We start from the raw sequence: 27950 nt of genomic DNA, 5'->3' as shown, positions 1-27950 counted from the left end.
ATCTATTTAGACATTGTTTGATAGATTGCATTCAGTAAAGACCAAGGTTGTCCAACAACATACACGCCCCTTGACCCAACTACCATGCATATTCAGGGCCATGGCTAGGTGATTTAGACCTGCTGATCGAGAATAGGCTATCTTATTGTCATTAGTCTCAAATCCGCATCACTGGATGACACCCTCACCCTCTAAGAGGACAAGGATCATTCGTAAGTGAAGGTTCTATTCTTGATTTACTTTAAGTTGGCAAACCACTCTGAATGCGATCTCTCCCTCCAACTCCCCCGTAAGGGAGAAGGAACGATCCTCAATGACCAAGGGCAGCCACCCGAAGGCGGCACCCAAGGCCTGCTTCACGCTGAGACAAGACCACTAATGAATATTCATAGGTTGGAGGGTCGAGGCCTATCTATTAGACGAGTGCATGTTTTTTATTCTCAAGTACATATTTGGAGAGGTATTGAAAAAATATTTGCTGTGGCAAGTCTACAGATATAAAGAAATTATTTGATGAAAAAATTAATTTCGAATTTTGCTAATTGGGTAATAGGGGGCGTGTTTTGAGTTTTTTCTGCCAGTTGGCTGAAAAGAGTGGAAATATCAAAGTCTGTCTAATTTGTCGATTAAAAAAAAATTTCCGTGGTCAATCACCATTTTATTTTTCACCATTTACTTGCCCGACTGTCCGGAATAACATAATCTAAATTTCAGATTCACAACACCACGCGTTCTTTGATGCGTCGCGGTCAAACATTGACAATTTAACTGCTAAAAGGCTTAAAAAATCAATTGTGGTCTTGTCTCTATTTACACTACATTTTGGGTCAATATAGTGAAAAATTTGAATGTGCTCAAATCACTCTAATTCATTTAGAATATTGTATTGCTGATGATTTAAGGTCAAAACAAGCTAAAATAATGAGAAAAAAACTTAATTTGACCCAAATAAGAGTCAACCTAACCCCGGTCTAAGTTCGGTTTCATTTTTACAAGTCTTGTTGTGTTGCCATTCATTTTGTAATTTCTTTGAAACTACTTAGGCCTTGATTCTGAAAGTTGTGCCCTAAGCAGCAAAGATACTCCTAAATCACATCCTAAAGTTTCAGCTCCATAGCTTGCTTATTCTGGCCAGGGCAGGTCTTTGAATTTGGTGCTGTTGGGTGCAAAATCATGACTTTTTGTCGATTTTGTCCTCTTTCGTCGCTTTGGCACAGTTGTACCACTCTTTGAAATGTCTCTCATTTCTCCAAAAATGTCCAGATATGACTTTCCTTTGTTGGAGAGTTGTGGGATGTCATGTACATTAGTTTGAAAAAAATCTCAAAATGTTAACCCCTGAAATGTACCTTCATTGAGACAAGACCACTAATGAATATTCATAGGTTGGAGGGTCGAGGCCTATCTATTAGACGAGTGCATGTTTTTTATTCTCAAGTACATATTTGGAGAGGTATTGAAAAAATATTTGCTGTGGCAAGTCTACAGATATAAAGAAATTATTTGATGAAAAAATTAATTTCGAATTTTGCTAATTGGGTAATAGGGGGCGTGTTTTGAGTTTTTTCTGCCAGTTGGCTGAAAAGAGTGGAAATATCAAAGTCTGTCTAATTTGTCGATTAAAAAAAAATTTCCGTGGTCAATCACCATTTTATTTTTCACCATTTACTTGCCCGACTGTCCGGAATAACATAATCTAAATTTCAGATTCACAACACCACGCGTTCTTTGATGCGTCGCGGTCAAACATTGACAATTTAACTGCTAAAAGGCTTAAAAAATCAATTGTGGTCTTGTCTCCGCTCAGGAGAGACCACTTTGACTCGTCATCGTGGTTTGTTGTCCAGGATCAGTTTTACCTGATGTCCTGGCGATACATACTATAGAAATGATCCCTAAAAGTATGATCTTACAGCAAGATGGTGATCTGGGGACGAAAAGAAAGCATTCCGCAAGTTGTTTGTGGTATTGTTCATATGATGTGTATGATGTTTTTGTAACTAAAACAAGAGTTTAGAATTATAAGGTCACATCTTTTCCCCCTACCATCTGAACCAGATATTGAACAAGATTCTTATGTATTGAAAAAGGATTATGTCGTGTTTCTTAAATTAAAATGATGTTGTCAATCGATTGCATTTGGACATTCCAGCGGTGCTGCATTTTACCCAACAACGGAACAATGTGGACCTTATAGTACCAAAAGCGAATCCCAGGTGTCGCTACAACAAAGCCGCCGCCGGATAATTGGCTGTTCCATATAAGGGATAATTTATTCCAGACGAGAATAACCACAGACAAGTAAGCCACCACATTCACACGCAGTTCAGATCAATAGGAAATAGCAAATGTTGGATGTGTTATGATAAATACGGTCAAAACCACCTGAAAAAGATGCATTTCAAGAGGGATGGATCATTCAATTTAAGGTAAGAGTTCCCTTTAATATTTCCTAGCTCAGTTAAGGGGCATGTCCTGACAAAAATTGTCTTAACGGGTTGATTCGAACACACTTAAGCCGGCGTTTAAGAACCTGTTGTTGGGGTTTTTGACCTACGTCCGCGTACTACGTGTACCTGTTTGTGTACAAGATAGGCTATGTACTGAAATACTTGTATTGGGAATGGTTAGGGTTAATAAAAATTCCTTGGGCTGGGGAACCAAAGCCAATATATGTGATTAATTACCCGGTGAATTAAATGTATCAATTAAATTACTAGACTAACAGAAAAACAAGTCCCACCGAGGGGCAGACGGCGCGGGCAGCCCCTTTTAGCACAGGTTGAAGGGCCGTATTAAGTGAGGTACATGTAGGTAGTAAACATTTTATGGAATTACCCACACCTACGTCTCTGGGTCAGACCCCAACCCAAACATTATTTGGGCTATGACCACGATATTTTAAGACACTTGCAAGCCTCCTTATTTTTTCAAACTCAATGGACATGTAGGGCCTACTGACAATCATGGCAGTTTAATTATCCATATAGGCCAATTAACACCAAGAAATACATGTTCATGAAGCCTAGTTTATCAACAGAACACCTCAAAGTAAACGTGAATAAACGTAATCGGATTAAATGTCCAGTAGACCAGATTTAACTACTTCTCCAAAGACCGCCCATTTTGCCCGTAGGTTCGTCCTTGTGTTGTGTGTTTTTTTTTTAGTTTTCATTATCACTGCGGATCAGTTCATGAGATTGTTTAATTTGACTGCCACAATGCGTCAGAGAATCGTATAGCGATGTAAAAACTGGTCATCTTCCTAGATCTCTTCAGCACAATTACGATGATTCGCACTATCAGTATCATCTCATTGCTGTTTTAACATCGATCTTCTTGACATCAACAACATAAAAATGCAGTAATTTGTCAATATTTCGAGGAGTAATTTTGGACCAGAACGAATTCAATGTTTGAGATCATTGGCTGCAAATCCAACGTCAGGTAAAGGCAAAAAATGGTACATCTGATCATTAGTGTCAAAGACCAACTTCGATGGTCAACAGGTATCTAAGCGATTGTTAAGAGTGCAGTCATGAGAGCAGCAGAGAAGCCCAAACACCCCCTTCCTGTCACACTTGCTGCTTATAGTATTGTCAATGTCTACCGTGTTTGCCTCCCATTATGCATTTCATCTCACTTTTACAGTCATTTCTTTCTTTCCAGGCTTACCACTTTTCAAACTGTGACGTCACGGCGAAGCTGAGCAGCAGACGACACAGGAAGACATGGGCGGTGGTTCGAGTCGAGGTTCAATGTGGGACAGTCTCTCCCAGCCGGTCAGGGTGGTCATGCTAGGCCTGGACGGAGCTGGAAAAACAACGGTGCTTTATAGACTCAAATTTGACCAATACGTCAACGCTGTGCCAACGATAGGCTTCAATGCTGAAAAAGTTAAAGGACAATTTGGAAAAGCCAAAGGAGTGAATTTCATGTTTTGGGACGTCGGCGGCCAGGATAAGATCCGACCGCTATGGCGGTCCTATTCTAGATCTGCTGATGGAATAGTGTTCGTGTTAGATTCAGTGGACACAGAGCGAATGGATGAGGCTCGGATAGAGCTAATAAAGACCGCCAGGTGCCAAGACAATGCGGGAACGCCAATATTGATCATTGCCAACAAACAGGATCTCCCGGGTGCGAAGGAGACCAGTGAAATTGAAAAACTGATGGGCTTATCTGAGTTAACTGGTGCTGGTCATCTGTGGCAGATTGAGTCAACTTGTGCAGTCACTGGCGAAGGCTTGAACGAAGCCTTAGAAGATCTCTATAACTTAGTCGTAAAACGACGAAAATCATTAAAAGCTGCCAAGAAAAAGGGCCGGTGATTGAATGAAACTCAAAATAGGATTTATTTTAATGCATTCAGTCGATAAGTTCCTGTGATATCTCAATTGGATTATTAGTCAATAGGATGCTATTTTCGTTCATGTGCTATTGTCAGACGTGGAAGTCACGCAAACTTCTGTCAAATTAGGTGCTCAGTTCTTGACGAAACACTACATCCCTGTCGCGGATAACGATGCTTTGGGTGACAAGCGTACCTAGTCTTTGATACCTGATGCTGAATTGGTGATGAGCTGTTGCTATTGAGGGGCCATGGTGGCCTGTCCAGGAAGATCTGAGGAAGGACTTGCATGTGCTTCAAACTGTGTTACAATAGGGCTAGAGTGTGTAGTGCTGATAAGCATTGCTACTCAAGAACACGATGGAGAAACGATGCAAATTAATTCACTATGGGCTACCTTCACACGATAGCCAAGCATACATCATCCCCAGGCAGAACCATTGTGCTGGCGTGTTGCATTTCCAGAATGCCATAGCTGCTAGCTTGGGCCTGCACGGTATTCTTGGCTATGTGGTTGTCCGAGCTTTATCTGCTTCTGATAGCTATACTCAGGTTCCCTGTAACTGTACGTCCAAGACCACGACCAATATGACCTGTATGTGACACCCATCTCAGGCATGTAAGACCAGTCCTTATTTGGACCAATTTAATCACAAATCTTTTAATTTAATTATTGTGCTTGTGTCTCCTGTAAGTATTTGGATGACATTGGAATGTTTGACTATTATTTCCCACATGAAATGCCATTGTAAATATGTATCAAATGAAATCGTTCCTACATGTAAAATAAGGTCAACAATGACGAACCCCAATTCAGTTAATTACATGTATGAATAATGTTGTAATTGGAGGAATATTGTTGTTAAATGTAGTAAAAATTCTTTGACATGCGGCTCAGAGTTGCTAGAAATGTTGGTGCATGTACATGCATATTGTCGTATCTCTTCATATAAATCAACAAAACTTAAATTGCGAAAGTCAAAATTGCATGTATTCTAGTGCGTCTCTCGTATTCACTAAATTCATGGTGTTACCACTACCAAAACAACACCACTTCTCTGTTCGTCTGTGCAAACCGATGATGTTATAGCAGTCATTGCAAAAACTGCAGCTCTTTGTTGTAAAACTGTCAAGAGGATATGTTGTGATTATTGGGAATCATGCAGAACATGAACACAACGTCACAATGGCAGTGAAAGCTCAATCGAGAAAAAAAACTCGTATAACAAAACGTGCAACATCCACAAACCAAGTAGCAACCCGATTCTAGTCTGATAACTCGCTTTGTTTGTTTGGGGTTGCATTTCTCCAAGTTGCAGCAGCTTCTTTGTGACTTGCATAGTCCCGTGGGCTTTCCCTAATAACGTTAAAACATAAGTTTTGGTGGCATTTGCCTATCGTTCTCCCAATTTATCCTAGGTTTCTGAAGTTTTTCAAATGAATGTGCAGCTTTATTAAACATGGAGCAGACCAGTGTGACCGCTGTAGCACTGACCATTCTTCTATCTCATCAGTAAAAGGTCTCCAACCCCCTATATCCCTGATGTGCCGTGGGTGTCTCTTGGGTACTTTATCTGGCCAATGCCGCATTACCAACGGCATCCTGTGGCTCAATCAAATCACATTTCCTGATGAAACTGCGTGACTTAATAACCAAAACTGATGCCATTATTTGTGATAGCGTATGTACCAGGGGATGGCTCAGAAACGAGAACACATTGCAGTAGAATGAAGAGATGTTTGTCTAATTAGACTGACCGAAATAATGCCGTGATTTGCAGTCCAAGCTTATGGGACATGGCAATATCCGAAAGAGACATTCGTAAAAATGCCATGCATCTTCCATTCCTTTATCCCATGGCACGAACCTGCTGTTGGCTTCTATTCTACTATTCTCATCTTTTACAAAAAGTCCTCTTTTCTCGTCCTATGGCGGGTAACGGCTCATGTCGACAGCTAATTAGTCTGAGAGTCCACATAAATAAAGCATTGACGTAGCCTTCTTGACGTCCTTATAGCTTTTCGTTGCCATGGTTTGGTTCTTAGCGCATCTATATTAATGCAGCTAGCATACATATTCGATTTTTACGAAAAGTTGGTACGAGCGGATCGATGTGTTTACTTCGAATCTGATAGGCCATGCCAAATTGATTTCAGTTCAGTGGCAATACAAATAAGAAGGATCAATTTGAATCGCAGCACAATATCCGTATCTCATCATGGTCTGTGTCAAAGCATCCATTGTTTGATGTTGAATATGCTAATGATTCCGCTGAAGTAAAACGTGTTGCTGTATATTCCATTTCTCATTATTTCATATTATTGTTAACTTATGAATATCAGGTTCTTTGAATGTGAAATTGGTATGGCCTTGGATTTGTGCATACCCTGGGACTAGATGTGTCATTCATGTATTCTTTCGGAACGCTTTTCTTTTGTTTAATAATGCAAGCTGTGTAGAGCCAGCGAAAGAGCGATATATCCTGGGGCTGAGCGTTGACCTGAATTCACAAACTGATCAATATTAATTGAAAATTGTAATTGGAAATCTGTTGACATGCTCCGGGTGAAGTATTTTAGTATTGTTTCAGATCATATTTGTTCTTGAATGGTGTGTAGAGCATTCTAGGTTGAGATATGACAGATATTGTTGGAGGGCAATGATGTTGGTGTAGGACGCGGATGGTAAACGCAATGGATGGATACCACCACTGCACTTTACTGCTGCATGCACCTGATGGACTTTTGGGCACTGCAATTTAACTAAAGAAATACGGGCCAAGATCTACATGTATTTGGTTTTTTGCATTGCGCTCTTGTCACTTCTATGCATATATGTGTACCGGTATAAGATATTTTCACAAATCCTTTCAGCTTATATATACCTGTCATTCAGGAATTGAGACCAACAGCACTGATAATCAAAGTAAGTGCCGGTAGGAAACATTGGGCTTGACTCAATGAACTTAGTTGGACAATAGCTTTTGATGGTGCACCCAAGGAGAACACTGTCTGTTGTGGCTTATTCATATCGTCTATGCCTTATGACTATGATAGAATCTTTGTTAGTAGTGGTGTTTTTATCATGTATCTGGATCTTTGAATGAAGTATGATCCCTGCATGTGCATGGCTTTTCAGTATGAATTTGCCTTCAGTTGATACTTCCAAAACAACACAGGTTTACTGTACACCTGTTAATGGAACGGGCTGCGGGTCGTCTGCCTTTGATATTGAGAGATCGTGATTGTCACAATATCGTGGCACCGCCCTTCTTCTTCTCAATAGATGGCTTTCTGAGATGCAAATAGCTTTGCAGGGATGCAAAAACAAGGTGTTTTTTAGGGGTTTAGTAAAGAACGGGGTCACAACATTTCTGGTAGAGTGGTGTTGCTGTGGTAACCACAGACGCCATGACAAAGCAACATGACGCCTCCTGCAGTTTACACCTGTTTACCACCTCGTGACTGTCGGCAGGGGTCTATTAATACCTTTTTTGCGAATGTAAAGCACTACGGGCCCCGGGGTAGTTTTTATTAAGGAATTAGCAGATTATTGACATCTGCTTTTGCATCTCTTGGGTTGCATGTATTTTTTTTTCAGGGATTACTTTGTGGAAATGTTATCAAATAGTGTTATCAACAGTGTTTCATAGAAAGGGTAATATTTTAGTACTAGCTGCTTAGATCAAATCTGTTCACAGTGCAATATAATGGCGGTCGTTAATCCAAAACCGAAACCAAGGTTTTGTTTTAACGTTATCGCCAAGATTACAGATCTGTTTATTTTCAACAATGAAACATGTATAAAACCATGCAGTTGTATATGATTGTTGTTATTTTATGTACATTACATGAATAAGAAAGATATGAATATGATAAGATAATGCTGTGTTTGTTGACTCTGTTGACACCTGTAACACTATGAGAAGGACGCGTGAGTGTCGACATCACATAAATCATCAGTAATTTTAGTCTTGACTCGAGGTAAGGTCGCAACGCCCACAAAACGCGATTACCACAAAACGCGATTACAGATTGTTCCATATTCATGGTAATCGGGTTCCCTATTTACCAGTCACGAGGTGAAGTACTTAAAAAAACACCATCGGCTGGAGCTGTAATTTCGCCAAAAACCTTGACTGCCGCCTCGGTTTTGGCCTAAATTTTAGCTCCACCCTCGCGCCGATTTAGCGAGACAATCAATACCTGCAATAACTCCCCCCAGTTCGGTTTAATAACCACAAGCTCGTCACATTCGGTTGCCCCTTTCCAAACTTTACTATCAGTCGAAGACATACTAGTCTGGTGGGGGGCCTCCATCCCGATCCAATGAACCTAATAATAAGTAAAATTCATCACCATTGTCTACTTTTTCACATTCACTATACTGAACTTCCAGTGGTACTGCATGCCTCCCTTGACTGCACTCCGGACGCAGTGGACCGGCCTCGTTCCTCACCCTAAGGAGACCAAATTAGGATGACGCGATAGGCTGCCCAGGGACGAGCGTTGCAATGTCAATACATTGAGGGTCAAGATGTATTTATTTGGCCTTTTATGAGGAAATGTTTGCTCTGTTGCTTGCAGATTCTGAGTAATATCTGGGCATATGATATCATTTTATCCCCTGAACTATATTAGTAGGTCTGTAGTCCGTATTCAGGACGGATATACATCATCCGACTATTATGAATTATATTTTGAATTGAACAGCTGCCGATGTTACATTACCAGTATGATTAATATTGACAAATCATGCGATTTAAAATGGCTACCCTGGGAATGTCCACATCAGTCGTATCCTTCTCCCCAATGTCCACATCAGTCAGGAAGGATCGATATCGAGGAAGAAATAACAGACTTATAAAAACTCTATTGTTTACAGGTACATGTAATATTTGCTTATATTAAAACAAATGCATGTACATTTTGATTATTTAGTATATTATGTAATTTTAAGAGTACATGTACATGCACAAATCGCTGATATATCCAATGCTTTTTTTGAATATGCAGGTGCATGCATTTACTATGTTTTTAGCATTTTCCTTCGGTCCTTTCCCGCCATTTCTAGTGTTTATTGCGGTCGATATTATAACTGTTGCAAACCTTATACAATTGAGTCAACTTTCTCATTAATTATGACCGGTATATTTTTCCACGAAACTATCATTACAGTTTGACAAACATTTTACCTAGCTTGGTACATCATATAGTATAGTTCTTTAGGTGCGATGATAAAAACCGGTTCTTTCAGACCAAAAAGTCTTAAGAATGAAAATTTGTGTCTCTTGATTCTCACAATATATTTATTCCCAATTTACTCGATTGTGGTTTATTTCTATTCTCCAGATATATACGAATATGAATAGGGCATATACCGGACATAAAAATAATAATGTGCATCTACATGTATCCTGCCATAATGTAGTGACAATATTGTTCAAATACTCGCCCTAACCAACAAGGTGGTTAAATGTCCATCCCGTAGTCGGCTGTGACCCGAATTTGATAATCAATAAGCAACGGGTCACCAAAAAATGAATAGGACACATACACCTGCGTTCCCACACTCACGTCAGAGTTCTGTTCCAAGTTTCTGTTTTAACCGTGTCAAGTGTGATAGTGGTGATTTGGAAAGGTTTTCAACGCTTTCTAGGACTTTTAATGGCCTACGCATTTATTCAGGGGAAACCCAGTGAAGGTCATACATATACATGTATGAAGTAAGTAATTGCTAAATCCGTGTCCTGACTTACTTGCTACGAACTCAATTAAAATCGAAACATGGATGAGTTACAATGAAAAAATGGAATAGTGCCAAAGTGATTTACCACTGACAATATTCACCACGTGGCTCAACATTTTAATGGTGTCCACCTCATAGGGCAACTTTGTGAATTTCTCCACTTATTCCGAAACGAGGAAATTGGTCAAACCGATGTAGATAACCGGTCCTCCGCGGGTTTCTCCTCTCATTGGCGACAGTCATCATTCTTTACATCGAAAAATTTACCAATGAAATGATACGGGGGTGGAATTAGGTCATTTCAATTTGATGATACATTTGCCAACAATCTCACCTAAATCGACGATTAATTCTTTGTAAATAACGCAGATAATCAAACACCCGCGCTTTTTATGGAATAGTGACGTCAGTCAACTTGGGGACACATGGCGCGCCAGTAAAATTTAATTACCACGCCATCCGGATTTAAACTGAAGTGCATAATAGTTTCAGTTCGTCTGTCATAAAGATGAAAGCAAGACATCCATCATCTGCTGTCTCAGTGTCATCAGTTGAGGCTCCGTTGATAAAGGAGTTGCCGGAGACTAACCTCATCTCGACCCCATGTTTAGATATTACATGTATACCCTTTAAGGGCCGTGGCAAGATAAGTATAGGCTAGCATGGAGTACGGTACGAGCTTTCATATAGCATTATCCAACTGACAAGTTGCCCATTAAAACACAATAGGAGCGCCGTGACACTCCAATGACATTCCGAGATTATGTGGCCTTGTTGCATTGACGGTAATAGTTAAGTTGGAATTTAAGACCAAACGAACACTTGTATACTTGAAGCGAAAAATAATTACAAATTTATTCAGATGTATTATGAGAAGTAAATTTGTCCCTTTTCATTGGTTTGGCTATTTACTTATAGGCCTACCGCAAGGCCTATCATAAGACAATAATTATTCTTTATGCTTTGGCAAGTTGTTTAGGAATCATTACATGACAGAATTAAATATTGAAATAGCTCCTATACGGTATGTTCAATGTGGCTAACCCTTATCAGTGAGCATTCCCAGGCCAACGCGTTGTATCGATGTATCTTAACCTGTCTATTTACGTGTACATGTATGTAGTAAATGTATGTACAATGTATATCGTCATTAATCGATTATAGACTTACACAGGCTTTGTCCAGTGAATCATTGTCGAGATCCGTATTAAAACAAGCATTCTAAATAGTAAACTCCTTCCCAACATAACCGGTTCTATGGTGTAATGGTTAGCACTCTGGACTTTGAATCCAGCGATCCGAGTTCAAATCTCGGTAGAACCTGTTTTTTTCTTCTCTTATTTTCGTCTCAAAAATGATTTAGTAAAACATTTTCTCATTGTTACCGCAGAAAAAAAGACACCTAACAACGGAACACCTGATTTATATAAACCAAAAGTACGTCTATAGTGTAATCAATGAGCACTGGGACAGAAATCAGCAAGTGCATGCGGAATAAACGTTGGATAGTAAATTTGACTTGCAAAGTAGGCCTAATGCAGTGTCTGATCTCCCGTGCCATGGTCGCGAAAAAAATAGAGAAAAGCTGATTGCGTTACAAAGCACTGGATTCACAAGAATCTGAATTTAAAATTGAAATCAGATCGGTTTCAATCAAGATATATTTGCTGGCGCCAGCTTGTTTAATTCACAGATCGAATTGCTAATTCAATTGTTGTTTCAACCTTCAACGAGAAAAATTTGGGTCACAAGACAATAAAATTTATGTACACTAAAGCCAAGCTTTCAATCACTGCAATGCCTAAAACCTAAACACTGCATCCCTACAATATGTACCAATTTAGCAATGAACACAGCTGAAATATTTAATTTATACATTTGACATTGAACATCGAGGGGAATGTTGAGACCACTTTGATATGCACCATGCACAATGATGATAGGCCTATCTGGAGACGGTGACGTCCCAATGTAAAAAATTAAGTCAGAGGGCGCATACCACATCCATCAAAAACACATTTTTCAATGCATGTAGGCCTATATACCCATTTCTGGAGGCAATTAAAACATCGTTGAAGGATGAAAATATTTTGTGATTATAAAAACGCGGGATGTTAAACGCTTATCAAATTCGCAATTTAGTTAATTTTGTCATAAAGAGGGTTTATACTGTTGTGTGCAAAGTGTCGTTGGATTAAGTAAAGCATTGTGCATTTCATTGAAACGAATATCAACCATTGATCTGTTTCTTTAATGAGTGGTTAGATTTCGCGAACGTTGTCGAACCTGGCACATCAAGTGTTCAATCCTCCTATAAACTACCGATTGTGTCATATTTTTATTGCAAGGCAATGTTACCTAATTCTACTAAGAATGTGTAGTACAATTTTGCTCTGATATGTTAGGTAGGAAATCTTTCTGGTTGCGTGGGTTGTCCTTAATCCATGCTTGTTAATACTGTAACCGAAAAAAAAATGCATCCGCTATGTGTGTTGGATGAGTTGGCTATGAAGTGACTTCTTACTAGCGTTAAACGCTTTCGTTGATAGACTTTCGTTGAAATAGTATGAACTGCTTCCCCTATAGAGAAACGCATCAGGTTTATCATCATTCCATGTACCTGAGAGATTGCCAACTGTAGGTACTATTACACTTGAACTAAGTGTTCTTTTCGCTCGTTGGTAGGCGGTTAAGGTGGGAGGCAATAACTCGAGTCATCTGATATTCATATCATTGGCAACATGGCTTCTCCTTTCTTCTAGAACGTCATTCTGACTTAACAACTCAGGTGAAATTCTAAGAATCATTTTCTTTACAACAAACTCCATCGGCAGGGATAAGTACACGTATTGCGTATATTGAGTATTTGACTGTTAGTTCTATCGTTAATTCGGAAAGCAACAAATTATCATAGTTTTGATACTACATAGTTCATACATTTACTGCAATTGGTCAGATTGGCCGATATCATGATCGACGGTATTCCTCTGGCAAACACCAGGTGCAATAGGTGGTTTCCATGCTTAACGAACCAAATCAATCAATCACCTCGTGCTCCAAATTCCTTCCTTCATTAACATGCGCCAGAACAACCTTTCCCATTTTACCATCAAGGCTACTTTTAAAGGGACGATATGCTTTTCCGATGTTGGTTACCAAGAATGCGGGGGCAGATTTGGCGTGAAAGGTGGATGAATAGACCAGACGGATAGCACACTGTCGGTATGCGAGATTTCTTCATTCAACTTCAAGAGGAACAAATATGTGGTATTGCTCCGCAGCATCTTTTACCACCAGTGTATGTGTTCCGCGCTAATTACCGATTAGCGCCATCTTAAGATTGCGCTGCGCATTCTTAGGATCGGTTAATTGCGCGGCAATCTCGAGATCGCGCAAGGGTGAGCGTGCGCTTTTTGCCGATTGCGCATTTTAGAGATGATGTTACTTTTACATGTTCAGCTTTGCATTGCCATTGGTAGCTTTATTTTTCACCTAATTTTTTGCTACACCAACAGTCACATTACTGTCATGTGACTGTCTATGGGATGCTGAAAGTAAATTAATTTAATACCGGCCAAAGTTGACTGTCGAGTGGTTGATTTGTATTTTGTACCTCAGGCCATACCTCAGGCCATGGAGGTATTATTAAGATAACTGCAGGCCATGGAGGTATTATTAAGATACCTCCATGCTCAGGCATTCGTTTGAGAAGGGAGACACTTAGGCCTACATGTAAGGTTTTATGTTATCTTCTCATTATAAATACTGTTTTATATTTCAGGTTATCCCCTAACACAGCTTGCTGATGGACATCCAACCTGAGAGCAATGCTTTTGAAAATTAATGATTGATCAAGTACATTTGGTTGTAATCTTGCATCCGGATGAACACTTGAACAATAGAACGAATTCTACTACTATAGTTTTACCTGTTGTTGTGGGACAAGGGAGACTAGTGTCTCGTGACAGTAGTACGTAGGGGACACCATTTTCTTTCACACCAAGTTTCCCGTCCTCGTTTTCTTGTAACATTGCAGAAGTTGATGGGACTTTTCATAAAATTCAAGCCCATGATCCGTGCGGAAGATTATTGTTGGAATGGCAACCCATAGTTCATATATTTCATCATAATTTATGCAGTCTGATGTTGCAAATTCTCGGAGAGAACACAATAAGTCAGTTATATTATTTGCAGGACAATCATTCATCATTCGTTCATTGGCTCGCAAGACCCCCCAACTCCCTTGCGCGATCTCGAGATTGCCGCGCAATTATAGGATCCTAAGAATGCGCAGCGCAATCTTAAGATAGCGCAGATCGGTAAAATGCGCGGAACATATATACTTATACATTTATTCTTGGCAATGTGATATGCCGACATCTAGCCAAAAATTGGCCTATAGTCCGATATTGATGTCAGTTGAAGAGATTTGGCTTTTCATATTTGATATTTGAAATATGCTGGGTGTAAATCTATACCCTAAATGAATTCCAAGACATGTTTCATCCAACTTGAACCATCTGAGAGCCATTTAGCATTTTGTCTAAGATACAGGTGGTTATCATCTTCTAACGAGGCACTACTCATTCACCATCTCAGCCAATACTACACATGCTCAACATTCCTCCCCGCACGATACATGTTTACATGACTATTACCAGACGATAAGTATCCGCATACTCTTCTCAATATTGTTCCGTTTTGGCTTATCGAACCAGACACCCAGGAACTGACACTAAGCTTTGCGATATGTTTTGTTAAACTTCTGGGCATATATTGACTAAAAACTAGCAACCTCAATTTCTCTGATACGCACCTTTTGATCACACACAATACCCCAACGTCAACACTTAAAGCATGCTTTCAGATTTAATGAAAACTCAACAATTCTAAATGTGTACCCTATCCATTTGGCAATAAATCAAAAACCTGAGTAACGTCAACTTCGGATGGATGGAGATTTTCAATTTCCTGAGTGGCCACTGCAACGGAGCGTTTTAGTCGTGGTTTTAAAAATTGCTGCATGTACATGGATGTATATACTGATTTCTAAACTACTGAATACCATGTATGACCGCGGTCATACACTGCTGGTCTCATCGATATTGTATTACACTGTAACAATCCTCTAAAGCACAAGCCATCTCCAGCCATGATTAATTCTTACCACTGATCGTTACCAGGAAATGGTAAACCAGTGTCTTCCTCAGTTATTGATCTGATGTCAATGTTGATAGGACTGTTCGACAATCGTCTGTCAATACCCGTTGGCATACAAAAAAGAAATCAAAAGCAATCTTTGGTTGTATCCGCAAATTGTTATCAGCAGATACTTTAAGACCCAGAATGAGAATGAGAGGAAGTTCGCAACTCTAGAAGCGACCCAGTCCAACCCAGCTGAATGGCTGCAGGGAACAGAGCGTTAATACTGTTTCGATCGCAGCTGCAGTGATGTCATGGAAACCAGCAGGACACCTATAATCTGCATGTCATCACATAGGCCTTGCTCGAATATAATTTTCCGAATCGTTACTGGATGATGTGTTTCTAGTACAGCGAAAGAAATGACACAGATGAGGAGGTTGTGTATTACTTCAAGGCTGGCTTATACATTTTTGATCACAGGCATCGATGTCCTGTCGAAAAACAAAAAGTCTTCGAACCAGATACCTTGGTCGTTATATAAAGAGTAATTTCATTTTTTAAAGTATGGATCCAGGGCGACAAAATCCAACTATAAACTGCGACGGGAAAAGCATCCTCAGCCCGTTGCTATATGCTCCAATACCCAGCGGGGAAGAAATTCTGAATGTTTAGACAACCTTATTCCGATCTCTTCACCACCCTTCACTCCACAATACCAGTGCCTGATTACTTGATTCTTTGATATTTGTTCAATGATCAAGTGTCGAATAAAAAGCCAAAGATACCCAAAGTGGGCTTGAAACAAGCGGTGCGGGCATTGTGGTAGGAGGTTCTTCGGTGGATGCAGATTTTATGGGCTTTATTGGAGTAATGCAATCCATATACTAGTATTTACCACATACGTAAGTGCATTCCATATCCACCCCATGGTTCACCGTTGCTTTTTATCTTGATCTCCCTGTTCTCGTTAAAAACAGGTGATCAGGTGATGAAGTCAAGTCTCTCTCCCTACCAGTCGCAAGGCCGTTTCTAAGACTGCCTCCCCGAAATAACGACGTGTCTCAGCAATATACTTCATGTCGCCTAATTCATCCACTGGGATACCAACTGACGCCATCCGGGCCATTTCGAGATGATTAGACTAAGATACATCCATGGATGTATTGTAGACAGTATAGAGTACTGCGGACAGACGAACATTTTGCCGACTTTGAAGGCCAAGGAGAATGTATAAAAGTCAGAACAGCATCACGTTCATCTACGCATCTTGCTTCCGTCTGACAACGCAGTAAACTCTAATCACCGGAATGTCAACTAACTAGTTACATGCATAAGACGCTTAATGCAACTTAATCTTATTTTCCTGGTGGGAGCATTAAACTTGTCACAGTGATTGAGATCAAGTGTACAGATTGTGTCAAGAGAAATATCTCTTAGGCTGCAGTTACTGGCACGTTCCAGTAAAAGGGGACACTTGGTTTTGTATCCATGGTAAAGGAATTTCCAACACGTTGCTGATTTAACTTTTACTATGACGAAAGGGCAAAAGGTTAAATGTAGTGTTGGTGTGGAAACGCATACGTGTACGTGAAAGGGGCCGCTTGGTTTGCAAGAAATTCACGATATTTCCCAAGAGTTCATTTAAAGCCCATGTATCAATCACATTGATGCACTTGTCCTGAACAGGGCACGATCAGATTTATGTCCTCCATGACATCCGTGCTGGCCGATATCATGATACGATCTCTTGATTACCGACGTACTGGCGTCCCGAACATCACAAGACCGATATTCTTCGGCGCCATGGAAACCACCAAGAGATGGAACATTCGAATTCCTGGCATTTAGAACATCTAACATCAACCAGATTGTTCATGGACTGAGGCGGACTGAGTGCTATCATTCCCAAATGTGATTTACAACTTTGAAAAGATAGACTTTTTTACTTATTTCATGCCAAATCCAGCAATAGATTTAGCGAAAGGCAGGGGAGTGAACCTGGGGCAGATATAAGTGGAATCAGAACAAATACGAGAACGCATCCAATATAGTCCTTTTAATACGATATCATTTCCCTCTCACGGCAAAATGTTTCATTCACGGAGTGATTCCAGCAGTAATCTAATTATCCATGTGAAAAGGGGGTAGACATTGTACAACTACCTGTATCTTCAGATTAATCAAGACAGGTGCATAATGGAAAATACCTCAGTAATGGGGTATGAGTACATCGATACCTCTAGGACAAGTGGCTATAAAGTGGATAATCATAGATTAAATGCCTGATAATGACTTGAATAATTGTCTGCTGTCACAAAGCTATAATGTCTACTTTAAGCAAAGAACAGCAAGGTTATGGTTGCTATGTTCTTATTTATAATTAGAAAGGTTGGACAACTGTACATAACTACACCCAACTTCGAGTTCGAACATATTTGTTCGGTCGCATCTAGGAAGGACGAAATGACGTCGTTCCGTCGAACTAAATATCAGTACGAAAGGCATCATTTAAGCCATCCTTCGCTTCTATACGGCCATGCGGCAAGAAATGACTTTTAGCATCCCGGGACAGGATTGATTGGTCCAAGCTGTAACAACGCTATTTGATGTGATGTCTTTATGAGCTAAATCAGAAACAGAAAAGGTTATCAGTAATACCATCATGGATGAAAAGTGTTCGTTTCGCCTTGAGCTATTGTGTACCGTGGAATCGTAAGAATGTAAACATAACATGAACAATAATAAACGATGATAAATCAATATCTGAAAACCGAGATAGCCGACATGATCAGTGGAAATAAACGACTGACAAGTAAGTTGCCGTATCGAGTTACTTCGGCGTTATTGATAACTAACCTGAATCGATATGCTGTTGAGTGTAAATGGCTGGTGGTGTTTCAGGATATCCAAATGCTGAATCCACCTATATAGATGACCAATCGGGATAATCTTCGTGTCGCCCTTGGAAATGTCAAGTGCTGTATCCCCTGGTAAAATTTCTCATGTAGTCATTTCAGAAGGATCATGTGTTTTCTCTTTCTTTAAAGCATATCTATAGTGCGACATCGTACCACAGATATACCACTTCCAGATACACAGATCACCCCTAATTCTTTTTCCAATCGATTTCTTTTGGTCGAAGAGTGTACATAAATCATCAGTATATTTATATCAAACGCACTGACTGAGTAGTCAAGTGTCACGTCATGTCCAATTTATCATGATCAATATGGAATCTTTGTCTACCCAAAGCTATTTATATTCAGTCATCAAGAAAAAAAACATTCGCAAGACGAAGATGGATTGTGTGATGTCTTTTCTTGCTTGGTAACGAAGACTTCCCACCAAATGGGGGAGTCCAAACACGCAGTAACATTGCCTTAACCTGCCTGGGTTGGTGGTGAACTTTAAATGGTCCCTATACCGCCGGGAATGGAATTTTAGAGACTTTGCTAAAAGTCTAGCTTCCTAGTACAGTGATGAGATGGGTCGAGATTTGTGTCCCCTTGCTCGGTTACGAGGACTGGCCTAATCAAGTAAGCCAGTCCAATCGCACAATGGCATTGCATTAGCATGCCTGACTTCCTGTGGCCGCTGGTAATGACATGGCGCAATTAGGAACCTTCATCTTCATTCCTTCTGGCAGGCACACTTGCCTCTGACTCTGAGACCACGTGCAGATAACTCAAGGAAATGACCATCTCATCAGCATCCGGGGCATTAATTTCGGCGCTGAAAACCAATGGGCTCATTCCTAAAACCGTAAGTTCACTTGGACTCAAAGAGACGGGGACCACGCTTCCGTTTCGAGCAAGGATCGTCAAAGCAAGAAGCGGTTGGTTTCATGCGTTCGTCACCATTTATTTCTATCATCGGATATTTGACATACTTTTTAAAAGTTAAAATAATGATTGGTTAAATGATCTTCAATCACTAATTAAGAGAAAATAGCACCAATTTGGAATGACTATAGACTTTTGGAATTTTATTGTCCCGCTTATTATGAGGCTGAAAGTTACATTGATACACCAGCTCATAGATCGTGCTGATGGTTCAAAATTGGATGTTTATGGTCGGGGAGCCGGCTATGTGCTGATTCATCTACATTACTGATATTAATGCCGACACCCAGTATTGAGTTTATCACCTCGCCCGGTGCTATCACTTACTCAAACGGGAAAGAATGGCTTCCCAAGAGTCCCGATTCATCATCACGCAGGACCCGGACTTAATTTACTTTCATCTCCATTTGTTAGTTAGGTGTAACCCTTTTCATGTTTTGATTCAGTCACACACATACAAGAGGAGAGAGAATGGACCCCCTCCTGAGCTGGGAATCATCCTCTGACCTATTCAGTACACTGCTGTCGGATTGATTTCTCTGAATGAAAGCCGAATAGGACTCACAGTCAATAAAGACTACGTCAGCCTGACCAACAAAGTTTGATCGTACAAAATCTAGCCACAAATCCATGAAATCGATTGGTCAAGATATCGTCACCACGCCGTCTCTTCAATTATACATACTGGTATCATTACAATGATGTACCGCCCTATGACAGATCGTGTATTGCTCATCAATAGCAATGAAGAAATGCTACAACCCAGCGGCAATTATCAAAGTGGTCCACTGCAAACAAAATCAGTCCTTTACATTCTATCAAGAGCTCACAAAATAGTTTCTAGAAAACGGAAATATATTTGTTATCTTCAACAAATGTTCTAAAAAGATGCTAAGGAAAGGTCAACAAATGATTTCTAAAACGGTTACCCAAATAACAAGATAAAAGCTACTTGGTACCCTGCTAAACTTACACCTTTAATGGAACCACTATGTTCTTTTACCATTGTGCACTGTATCTATGCAAGGGAGATTTCACCCCATCAATTAACAGCACCCCCAGGAGAGATGGTGACTAATGCCCACGTCCATCATATAACAATGGGTCTTGGTTTCTCCGCAAACACTGCGAACAACCAGTTTGCTACAGAGAAAGGCGTTTGTCAATTTTAACGCCGTTACTGACACGAGAGTGTAGTGTTTGGCCATCCTTATAGAGTGCATTTTCTTAAAGGGAGAGTATAGGCGATAGGTGAGCGAGAAATGTTGGGACTGACTGAGAACAACTTGTGGGGTTCGAGTGTTCCGTTTGAAGATTTAGCAAAGTATTTCATTATGATGCATTTTCAATCGCTGAGATATTGAAGGTCTCGGGTTTCTTTCGAACAATGACTTCAGTCACCACAGAATTGGAAATGGCACCTTTTTCCAGGGTGACTTTAAAACAGCTACACTCGTCGACGTCTGTACGTGTAAGCGATATTGTTGGGTAATATAACGTAAACAATATCTTGTTTATCCTAGAAATCCCTATTTTCTCCTACCGTAATCTTATAGCTCGACAACTTATACAGGAATAAACGAAATTGAGAATTATTTGCATTGTTCAGCATCTCAAGGGGAAGCATGACTCACACCAACATTGTCGCAAAACTTCCTTATCTGATCCTTGAAGATTGTTCACATCAGGAACTGTCTGAAATGGCATGCGTTGTTAAATGATGGAATGTCGATGAACGTTCTGATAAAAGAACCCGTTATTAAATATTTACTACCACAAAACATATACATTTTACGTCTGAGTTCCTGTTGTTTATTGAATTTGCCTTATAGAATTCTTTCCGGAGGCAGATCACAACAATGGGAAGATATGTCAATGTCAGTTGTATAGTTGATGAAGAAGGCGCGGTGGGGAGGGGGCGGGGGGGGGGGGGCTATCAATGTTCTGTCTTCCAGGACCAAATATTGCTGCACATCGCAAAGATGTTGCATTTTGGCCTTCAGCCGAAACTGGCGGATCAAGTTCCTATTGCCAGAAAATTGCAAAGGGAGTAATGGATATCTGGTAATAGCAATATATGTGTTTGTGTAGTCTTGCAAATAGTCACATCATACGAATACTGCCACTTGTCATTTCTCTTACAGCGAATGCTGGCAGCTCACATCAGTCAATTTCATCTGCTCGAACCTAATAATGGGCAAATGACATTACCAACCAGATAAAAAGGACTCGTTTCCATCATTAGGATAATCTTGTTAAAACGCGGTAATGACTCGACTTAAATGGCTACTTGGATATTATCTGTTGGCAATAGTGTTGACATGAATAACAATAATTCGCTCCTTCTTCGTGGTTTTTCAAACACTCGATAATCATAAGTGAGAATGGGTTAAACACCAAATTGGGAGCATCCCAAGGAAATTCAATCGTGGTGACAGTTAACCAACGGTTTCACCCGCGACAGCTTCATGCCTCACAGAACCTCACCTCATCCCGAAGACCCATTATAATACATCAGTCCCGTACCCTTGCCGGGACCCTCGCTGTTCATATTGTGTCAAATCTAAACGTGGCTTCATCCATAAACCTTCCCCCGACATCAATTCAGTCACCTAATCATAAAACACCCATTTCGATATCGCTATTTTTGCGCGAAAATGGGCAAGTTTAAATTTGGCAACACTTCAGGTCATTAGCTGGCAATTTGGTCAGGGTAAATTGAAAGGGGTTGACGGGGTATGATTTATTGGAGGGAGAAACATGGAGGCAAGCAGTCGTTACAGAAGAACGAATTTGATGAAAACGAACAGAGACGGGTGAGGTTAGAAGATTGAAATCAACAGTTCAAACATGACAACCAATTTCCCCTGGGCCAATTTCGCTCATGACCGGTCATCACTTGACCCGCAGTTGTCTCTCAAGTTCGTCCACCATGTGAGAACTGAACGTTTTGAAAATAATCAACCATATGACCGCTTTGAGTTGGTTTAAAATCAATAATTCGGGGGAAAATCTTCAAATTTTAGGGACTTCAGAATTAAGCCCAAGTAGGCATAACAGCTAGGCTACTTTCTTCACAAATGAAAATAAGCCTTGTACTTGCTTCGGACCAAGGAAGTTTTATAGAACCTCCTTGGTTGGACCATGCTAGGTTATTAATTACCAAAGAACAATTTAGTTTCAATTCATTAGAATATCCCATAGGCACAACGGGCATCGGGTCGAATCTCTGTTTATAGAAAGACAATGTCACAACAGGTCTTCTCTGACATGTCGTCACTGTGGGCACTTGGGATACCAGAGACGGCATGATCCTTGGAAAGTGCACTCTTGCACGTATCAGCAACCAACCCCTATATAATGGAGGTATCCTTTCAAAAAGGTAGCATAGGATCATGAAAGGGCTGCTTATTAAGAATAGACCTCTCATGAGGACCGGACCCCTGGGATCTCAGCTTGTTTTCATGCATTGTTCCCTTTCAATTATATCTTGCTATTCCGGGATGAATCTTTACAGATTCAGTGACGCTGGTCTAATTTTTCGATTATACTTTTGTGTAGGGACTGAAATAACAGTTCAAGGGACTGATTTCATCTTCAAGTTTATCTTGGCAAATTGAATAAAAACGGTCCTACCTGCCGATCAATCTCATTAAGGCCAGAGTCCTCTATTAAAACATGTGTACATTACGTGTACATTGTTGTGCATAGGTTTTGGTGAAAAAAGTACTCATTGGACCAATCAATCTGCACAAAATTTTATACGTGTCAAGAAGAACCATTTGCCAATAGCATAATAAAGTTTAAAAAAATTCCAATACCGATTGCCTGAGAAAAAAAGATTTCCGTACACCATATCCATCAAAACGTCACTGGCGCATTGATATGGCCCTGTCAAAGTACAAGTTCTAAACTGACCAGTGAGACCACATTTTCTTAAATATATTATCAAAAAGCATATTTCTGTGATGGCCTGACTCTGTAGATTAAGAATCAACCACAGATTGAGAATTAATTCCACTTTGGTCCATCCCAGCCATGTATTTACCACAACTTGACATTTTGATAAGCTCTATGTGACTGTGCCACACTTCCGGTCGTGGATGAATACAGGTCTCTGCCCTAGTAACACGAATTTGAGGTAACATTTCGCTTGCTCAGTTTACAGCAAGTAGCTCATCCTCAACTTCTGTGAGTGCAGTTTATTTAGGCAGCACAGAAACCATGTAGTGACATTCGCTGAGGAAGAAAGAAAAACAAAATACTGTGTATGCAATAGCATATAAATAACATTTAATTTATACATGATTGATACAGATATGAAATTGGAAGCATGACCACTAGGTCCATTTTAAACATCTGGGAAGAAGACTTTCTTTGTATTGTTGAAGACTGTGTTGGCTAACTCCTCAATATCCTCTCCTCTTGCTGCAGCAATAACCTCTAACACTTGGCTGAAACAACCATAAAAAGTTTTTAATTCAATTGAAAATATATGCAAATGTACACTGGTGCAATTTGTCATACAATACTGCTCTGAAGCAAATATTCATCATGCTTTGCTCGACGTATATTCATCGCTTTTTTTAATCAATTGTAAATCGAGCATTGCTCATAACGAATGTAAGAACATGTTCATGAATGTCCAGATTTAAAATATGTACGCATCAAACTAGGGATTTTGAGATGATTCCGATGATCAATATTGCCACTTACATAATGTTAGCTGGTTCATTCCTGCTCTTTACACAGCATCCAGCCTCCCACTTCTCCTTCTTTTTGGTCTCAAATGCTGTCCTGACATGTTTGTAACCCGCGTGGGTAGGGCGGACATCACAGTAAGGAGCATCTGTAAATACAATAGAATAAATACTTGATAAACATTGACATGAGTGTTACAAAAAGGGGGCATGAAGTCTGAATATTTAGTCATTACAGGAAAAAAATGCATTATAAATATGTGCTTAACAGTGTTCCCTGTAGTACACAGAACCACAATCTAGGTTGACATGAAAAAACATTTGATTGGCATTTCTCAAAACATCAGCTGGAACCAACTGCTGCCATCTTTCCCAATGTACCAACACTAAATTATGGACTGGCCAATCTCAGCATCACAACAAACTACTACCCACCTGTTTCTATCATCAATCTGTCACTTGGTATCGTACACATGGCATCTATATTGTCTTGTGTCTTCAAGGAACTGAAATCGAAAGTATCGCAGGGTTTGATAAATCTATGGTCGAATCAGGGCATGCAGAGGTCTTGTGGTGGGACGATATGAAATCTTAGTAATAACTGACAAAAGCATTGATTGTGTGACCTTGTAGATCCGATGTTAAACATGACTTGGATTTTTGGAGCTTACTTGTTTTAACAATGCCAATTTGATAAAGCACTTTCTAAAGTCATTTTGACAATTCTTTACCCAGGCCCTAAGCCTGAACATACCAGTACCAGCTCAACTCCCTGGAGATCATTAATAGGATTTCTAAAAGTCTCATGGCCTATGCATGGCATTAGTTGCCCCGAATATTCATTAGCATTAGTGGTCCTAGGGAGTATTCCCTCCAACTCCTAATTTTGGAACTTATTTCAAGAACTTATTTTCAGAATAGACCACCTTGTTAATCTCAGGTTAAGCCTCTTCCTTTAAAGCTTCTTGTCTGTTTTCCTTACCATCCATTAATTCCTATAAATAATCCCAGATCAAGGTAATTCTTGACTTCTTCTTTTGAACCAGTGAAGGAATGGACCTATCGGGTGATCAAGAAAATCAGCAAGTCGTGTAAACTTACAATTAGGTAAGAAACTCAAAAGCTACAAGGATTTTATGTTATGGCCTTAATCATGTAAAATTGTGGACCAATGACAATATTGCATGCTATCCCTGTTGTGAACTTAGTGCTTGCACATGCAATTTCAGTTTAAGTATGATAAAAATTCATTGGATCAAAAATTCTGTAGAAATATTGGCAATACTAAACAGACACTTACCACGCCTTGAGTTAATCTGTCACGATTTCTCGTCAGTATGTCATGAAATTCTTCCCCAGAGTTTCTACAGTGTAAAAACATTGGCAGTTTGCAGGCCTCAACTAAGTCCATTTGTTTTTCAAAATACCTGGAAAAGGAATATCTTTATCAACATTCCTTGTTTAGAAGAACCATTTTTACACTGGACTAGGAGAGTATTGGTGATAGGAAGGGCAAATACAGCATTTTCTGACTGGTAGCAGTAAAAGAGTTTTTAAGGGCTTCAAAATCAGCCAACAGCAAATTATAGATCTAACTTGAGAAGGGGCTGAAGCCAGATCTCTGAAAAGGCATGTTTAACTTACTTAAGCTGAACATCTTTAGGACAAAATTGTAACCTGTCAAAATCTGAAAGGAAGGAAAAAATCTTACAGGAATAATGATGCAAACGATGCATAGAAAATCCTACCAGTAGTCTGTTTGCAAGCATTTACAAGATTATGTAGGCTATCCATAGCAGTAAGCTCCAACGCCTGGAGCCTGTGTTGATGGCCAGGCAACCTGGGTCCACCAACCTCTTCAAATTCTTTTTCTCTTCTCCTTACACAAAATAATTTATAAGTTGTTTACTCACCTAAGCCAAATTCCCCCACTGCTACTACTTTCCCTTTGTTTCCATTAGCAAATTCTATCAGGTCATTTAAATATTGGTCTGGGTCATCACTGGCTTCAAATTCCATGCACCTTGTTGGATGGCATCCAACTGTTGAAAACAGCCGGTCTGGAGAAAAATAAATGCGAAACACGGATATTTGACAAATCTGTCTGGAAAAATAAAGTGCAAGGAAGATTACCTGTCAATGAAAGATTCCTGCAGGCCTAATGAAGTTGCCTTGTTTCACAGCATCCATGTGTCACAGATTCATATCATAAATTTTCCAATGTTACCTGAATTCCTGACCATCATACTGCATGGTCTCTGGACTATGAAATTTTCAAAAGATTCAATTTAGTGATTCTATTATCAACATGTCACACCTAGTTTTCACAAAGATAACCCTTACTGATATTTGTACATGCAATCTTACCATTGGTTTTAGCTAGTTCCAAAGCTTCTTTACTTTCTTTCAGGTAACCTCCTGTGATCATAATCTGAAACCAAAATAAATTATATCAAGTATTAATAATAGTCTATATCAATTCTTAGTTGTATGAATAAACATTTCACTGGCTTGAGAGACAGATCGCTAAAAAAGTAAAATGTCTTCAAAATATTTACCTTTTCTACACCATATTCAACTGCCCTTTTGATAACATCATCGAAATCATCTGAAACAATACAACAACAATGTACAAAACCTTTCCAGTTATACTTCAGGCATACAGAAAAACACATTTAGCAGGCATATTTAGTAGCAGCAAGCCCAATGTTATCTTTCATTTATAGCAATTTGTGAAGTCGTTGTGTACAACTAAACCCATGGGCAAAGCCTGCCTACCCCAAGATGTGCACCCTGAATAGTATTTTAACTCAACATTGTTGTAGTATTTTAGACAAAGTTTCTAAATTTTCAGTATCTAGTGATTTTTATCCAGAGAGTGCGTCTATCCAGCTGTCAGTCAAGGAGTATTATTCTTATCAAATGCTGAAGTTCACCAAACATATTTATTCATACTCCAAAAAGTACTTGTAGGCAGTTTTGTAATACCTTGGTGTTTCTGTGAGCCACGGTATATCCCTCTAAACACTGGATCTGAAATATTGGAAGCAAAGAAATTTAGATGTAAAATAACAACAATTTGAGAAGTTTGTTTATACAATTCATAAGGAAAGCTTCACATCTCTGGCCGTGGGGAATCCTGCCTTATTCAAAATACCGTTTTACACAATTTCCAAACAACGTTGGCAATGGCAACAAGGATGACAAGTCAAAGATTGGAAATTTATTACAAAGGAAACTGTTAAATTATTTCTCTAGTCAAAGAGAATTCTAATTGAGCAAATAAATCTCTGGTAGTGCATTCTCCTCATGGCTAGTAATCTTTGCTAGTAGTTAATTCACTTAATAACATACCTGTCAAATTGGCACCAATATCTGCAACAGTGAAGAAGAAAACAAGGTATAAACATTAATAACGATAAAGAGAAAATCTAACTGTCAAAATATGTGTCAACTAAGATTTACCATATCATTCAAAAAGGAACATGTGGACTGGTCTGCCTTGATAAGTTGATAGCTCCATCACATGTGGCTTGGCACTGACACTCAGATCTTGGAGGAATTATAATTCCTCCAAGCTCAGACACTTTGACAGGGATTCTAATGTTCAATTTTAATTTTTATGTTCATTTACATTGACATTGCATCTATTCAAATTTAATCTGCAAATTCAAAGGGATAATTAAACATTTAGATTTCAAAATAGAATAGCACTCTCTGTTACATTTTATAGTAAATTTTTTTTTTGGAGACACCCTGTTCACTGTAATGACTAACAGTCCAAAATTTCAGGGCAAGGCCTGGCATTTTACCTAGGACAGAGAAAGATGAAAATATAAGTAAGAAGCATGTATACAGCAATGACACTTGGCAGCATATCTATTCACTCTGAAAGGAAATCATAAAGCAGAAAAGGTGTAAAACAATAAATTTACTAACCAATAAATCTGAGAAGTGCTCTCTTGGTGGCTGCCATTTTGAAGTTTACTCCATCTATTGTTTGATCACAGAAGCTAGGTTGGATGTACAGTGTGTTTCAATAGGAATGCTTAGTTCTATGAGTTACTTCAATTTATATATGTTATTGCCCATATAACCATAAAATGATGAAAAATATGAATCACATGCTCTTATTTGTCTCTTTAATGCAGACAGGGTGAATA

The 27950-nt window shown here is 39.4% G+C and overlaps 2 protein-coding genes and 3 non-coding genes across 5 annotated transcripts; 2 read left to right on the top strand and 3 right to left on the bottom strand.

Moving 5' to 3' along the window:
* Window positions 1-253: 253 nt before the first annotated feature.
* LOC135499132 (small nucleolar RNA U3) lies at window positions 254-470 on the bottom strand. The gene has a single exon (XR_010449251.1). It is a non-coding gene; the product is annotated as a small nucleolar RNA U3 (small nucleolar RNA).
* Window positions 471-1812: 1342 nt separating this feature from the next.
* On the bottom strand, window positions 1813-1911 carry LOC135499136 (small nucleolar RNA U3). Its single transcript, XR_010449260.1, has one exon. It is a non-coding gene; the product is annotated as a small nucleolar RNA U3 (small nucleolar RNA).
* Window positions 1912-2307: 396 nt separating this feature from the next.
* Window positions 2308-8235, top strand: LOC135490991 (ADP-ribosylation factor-like protein 4C). The gene is made up of 2 exons (XM_064776608.1): window positions 2308-2429; window positions 3670-8235. The coding sequence occupies exon 2, from the start codon at window positions 3732-3734 to the stop codon at window positions 4329-4331; it is 600 nt and encodes a 199-aa protein (XP_064632678.1). The 5' UTR covers window positions 2308-2429; window positions 3670-3731; the 3' UTR covers window positions 4332-8235.
* A 3116-nt stretch (window positions 8236-11351) lies between these two features.
* Trnaq-uug (transfer RNA glutamine (anticodon UUG)) lies at window positions 11352-11423 on the top strand. The gene has a single exon. It is a non-coding gene; the product is annotated as a tRNA-Gln (tRNA).
* An 11968-nt stretch (window positions 11424-23391) lies between these two features.
* LOC135495287 (deoxyribonuclease TATDN1-like) lies at window positions 23392-27760 on the bottom strand. Its single transcript, XM_064783787.1, has 12 exons — window positions 27727-27760; window positions 27142-27162; window positions 26776-26820; window positions 26346-26395; window positions 26155-26218; window positions 25701-25847; window positions 25432-25474; window positions 25088-25214; window positions 24770-24846; window positions 24223-24293; window positions 23804-23936; window positions 23392-23541 (listed from the first exon to the last, which is right to left on the bottom strand). Exons 5-12 carry the CDS (start codon window positions 26213-26215, stop codon window positions 23439-23441), a joined length of 762 nt encoding a protein of 253 aa, XP_064639857.1. The 5' UTR covers window positions 26216-26218; window positions 26346-26395; window positions 26776-26820; window positions 27142-27162; window positions 27727-27760; the 3' UTR covers window positions 23392-23438.
* Between the last annotated feature and the right edge of the window lie 190 nt (window positions 27761-27950).

Source organism: Lineus longissimus, chromosome 1 (genome assembly GCF_910592395.1).
Source record: "Lineus longissimus chromosome 1, tnLinLong1.2, whole genome shotgun sequence".
NCBI lineage: Eukaryota > Metazoa > Nemertea > Pilidiophora > Heteronemertea > Lineidae > Lineus > Lineus longissimus.
The sequence above is the reverse complement of the archived record's forward strand: the minus strand, read 5'-3'. Positions and strand labels throughout refer to the sequence as shown.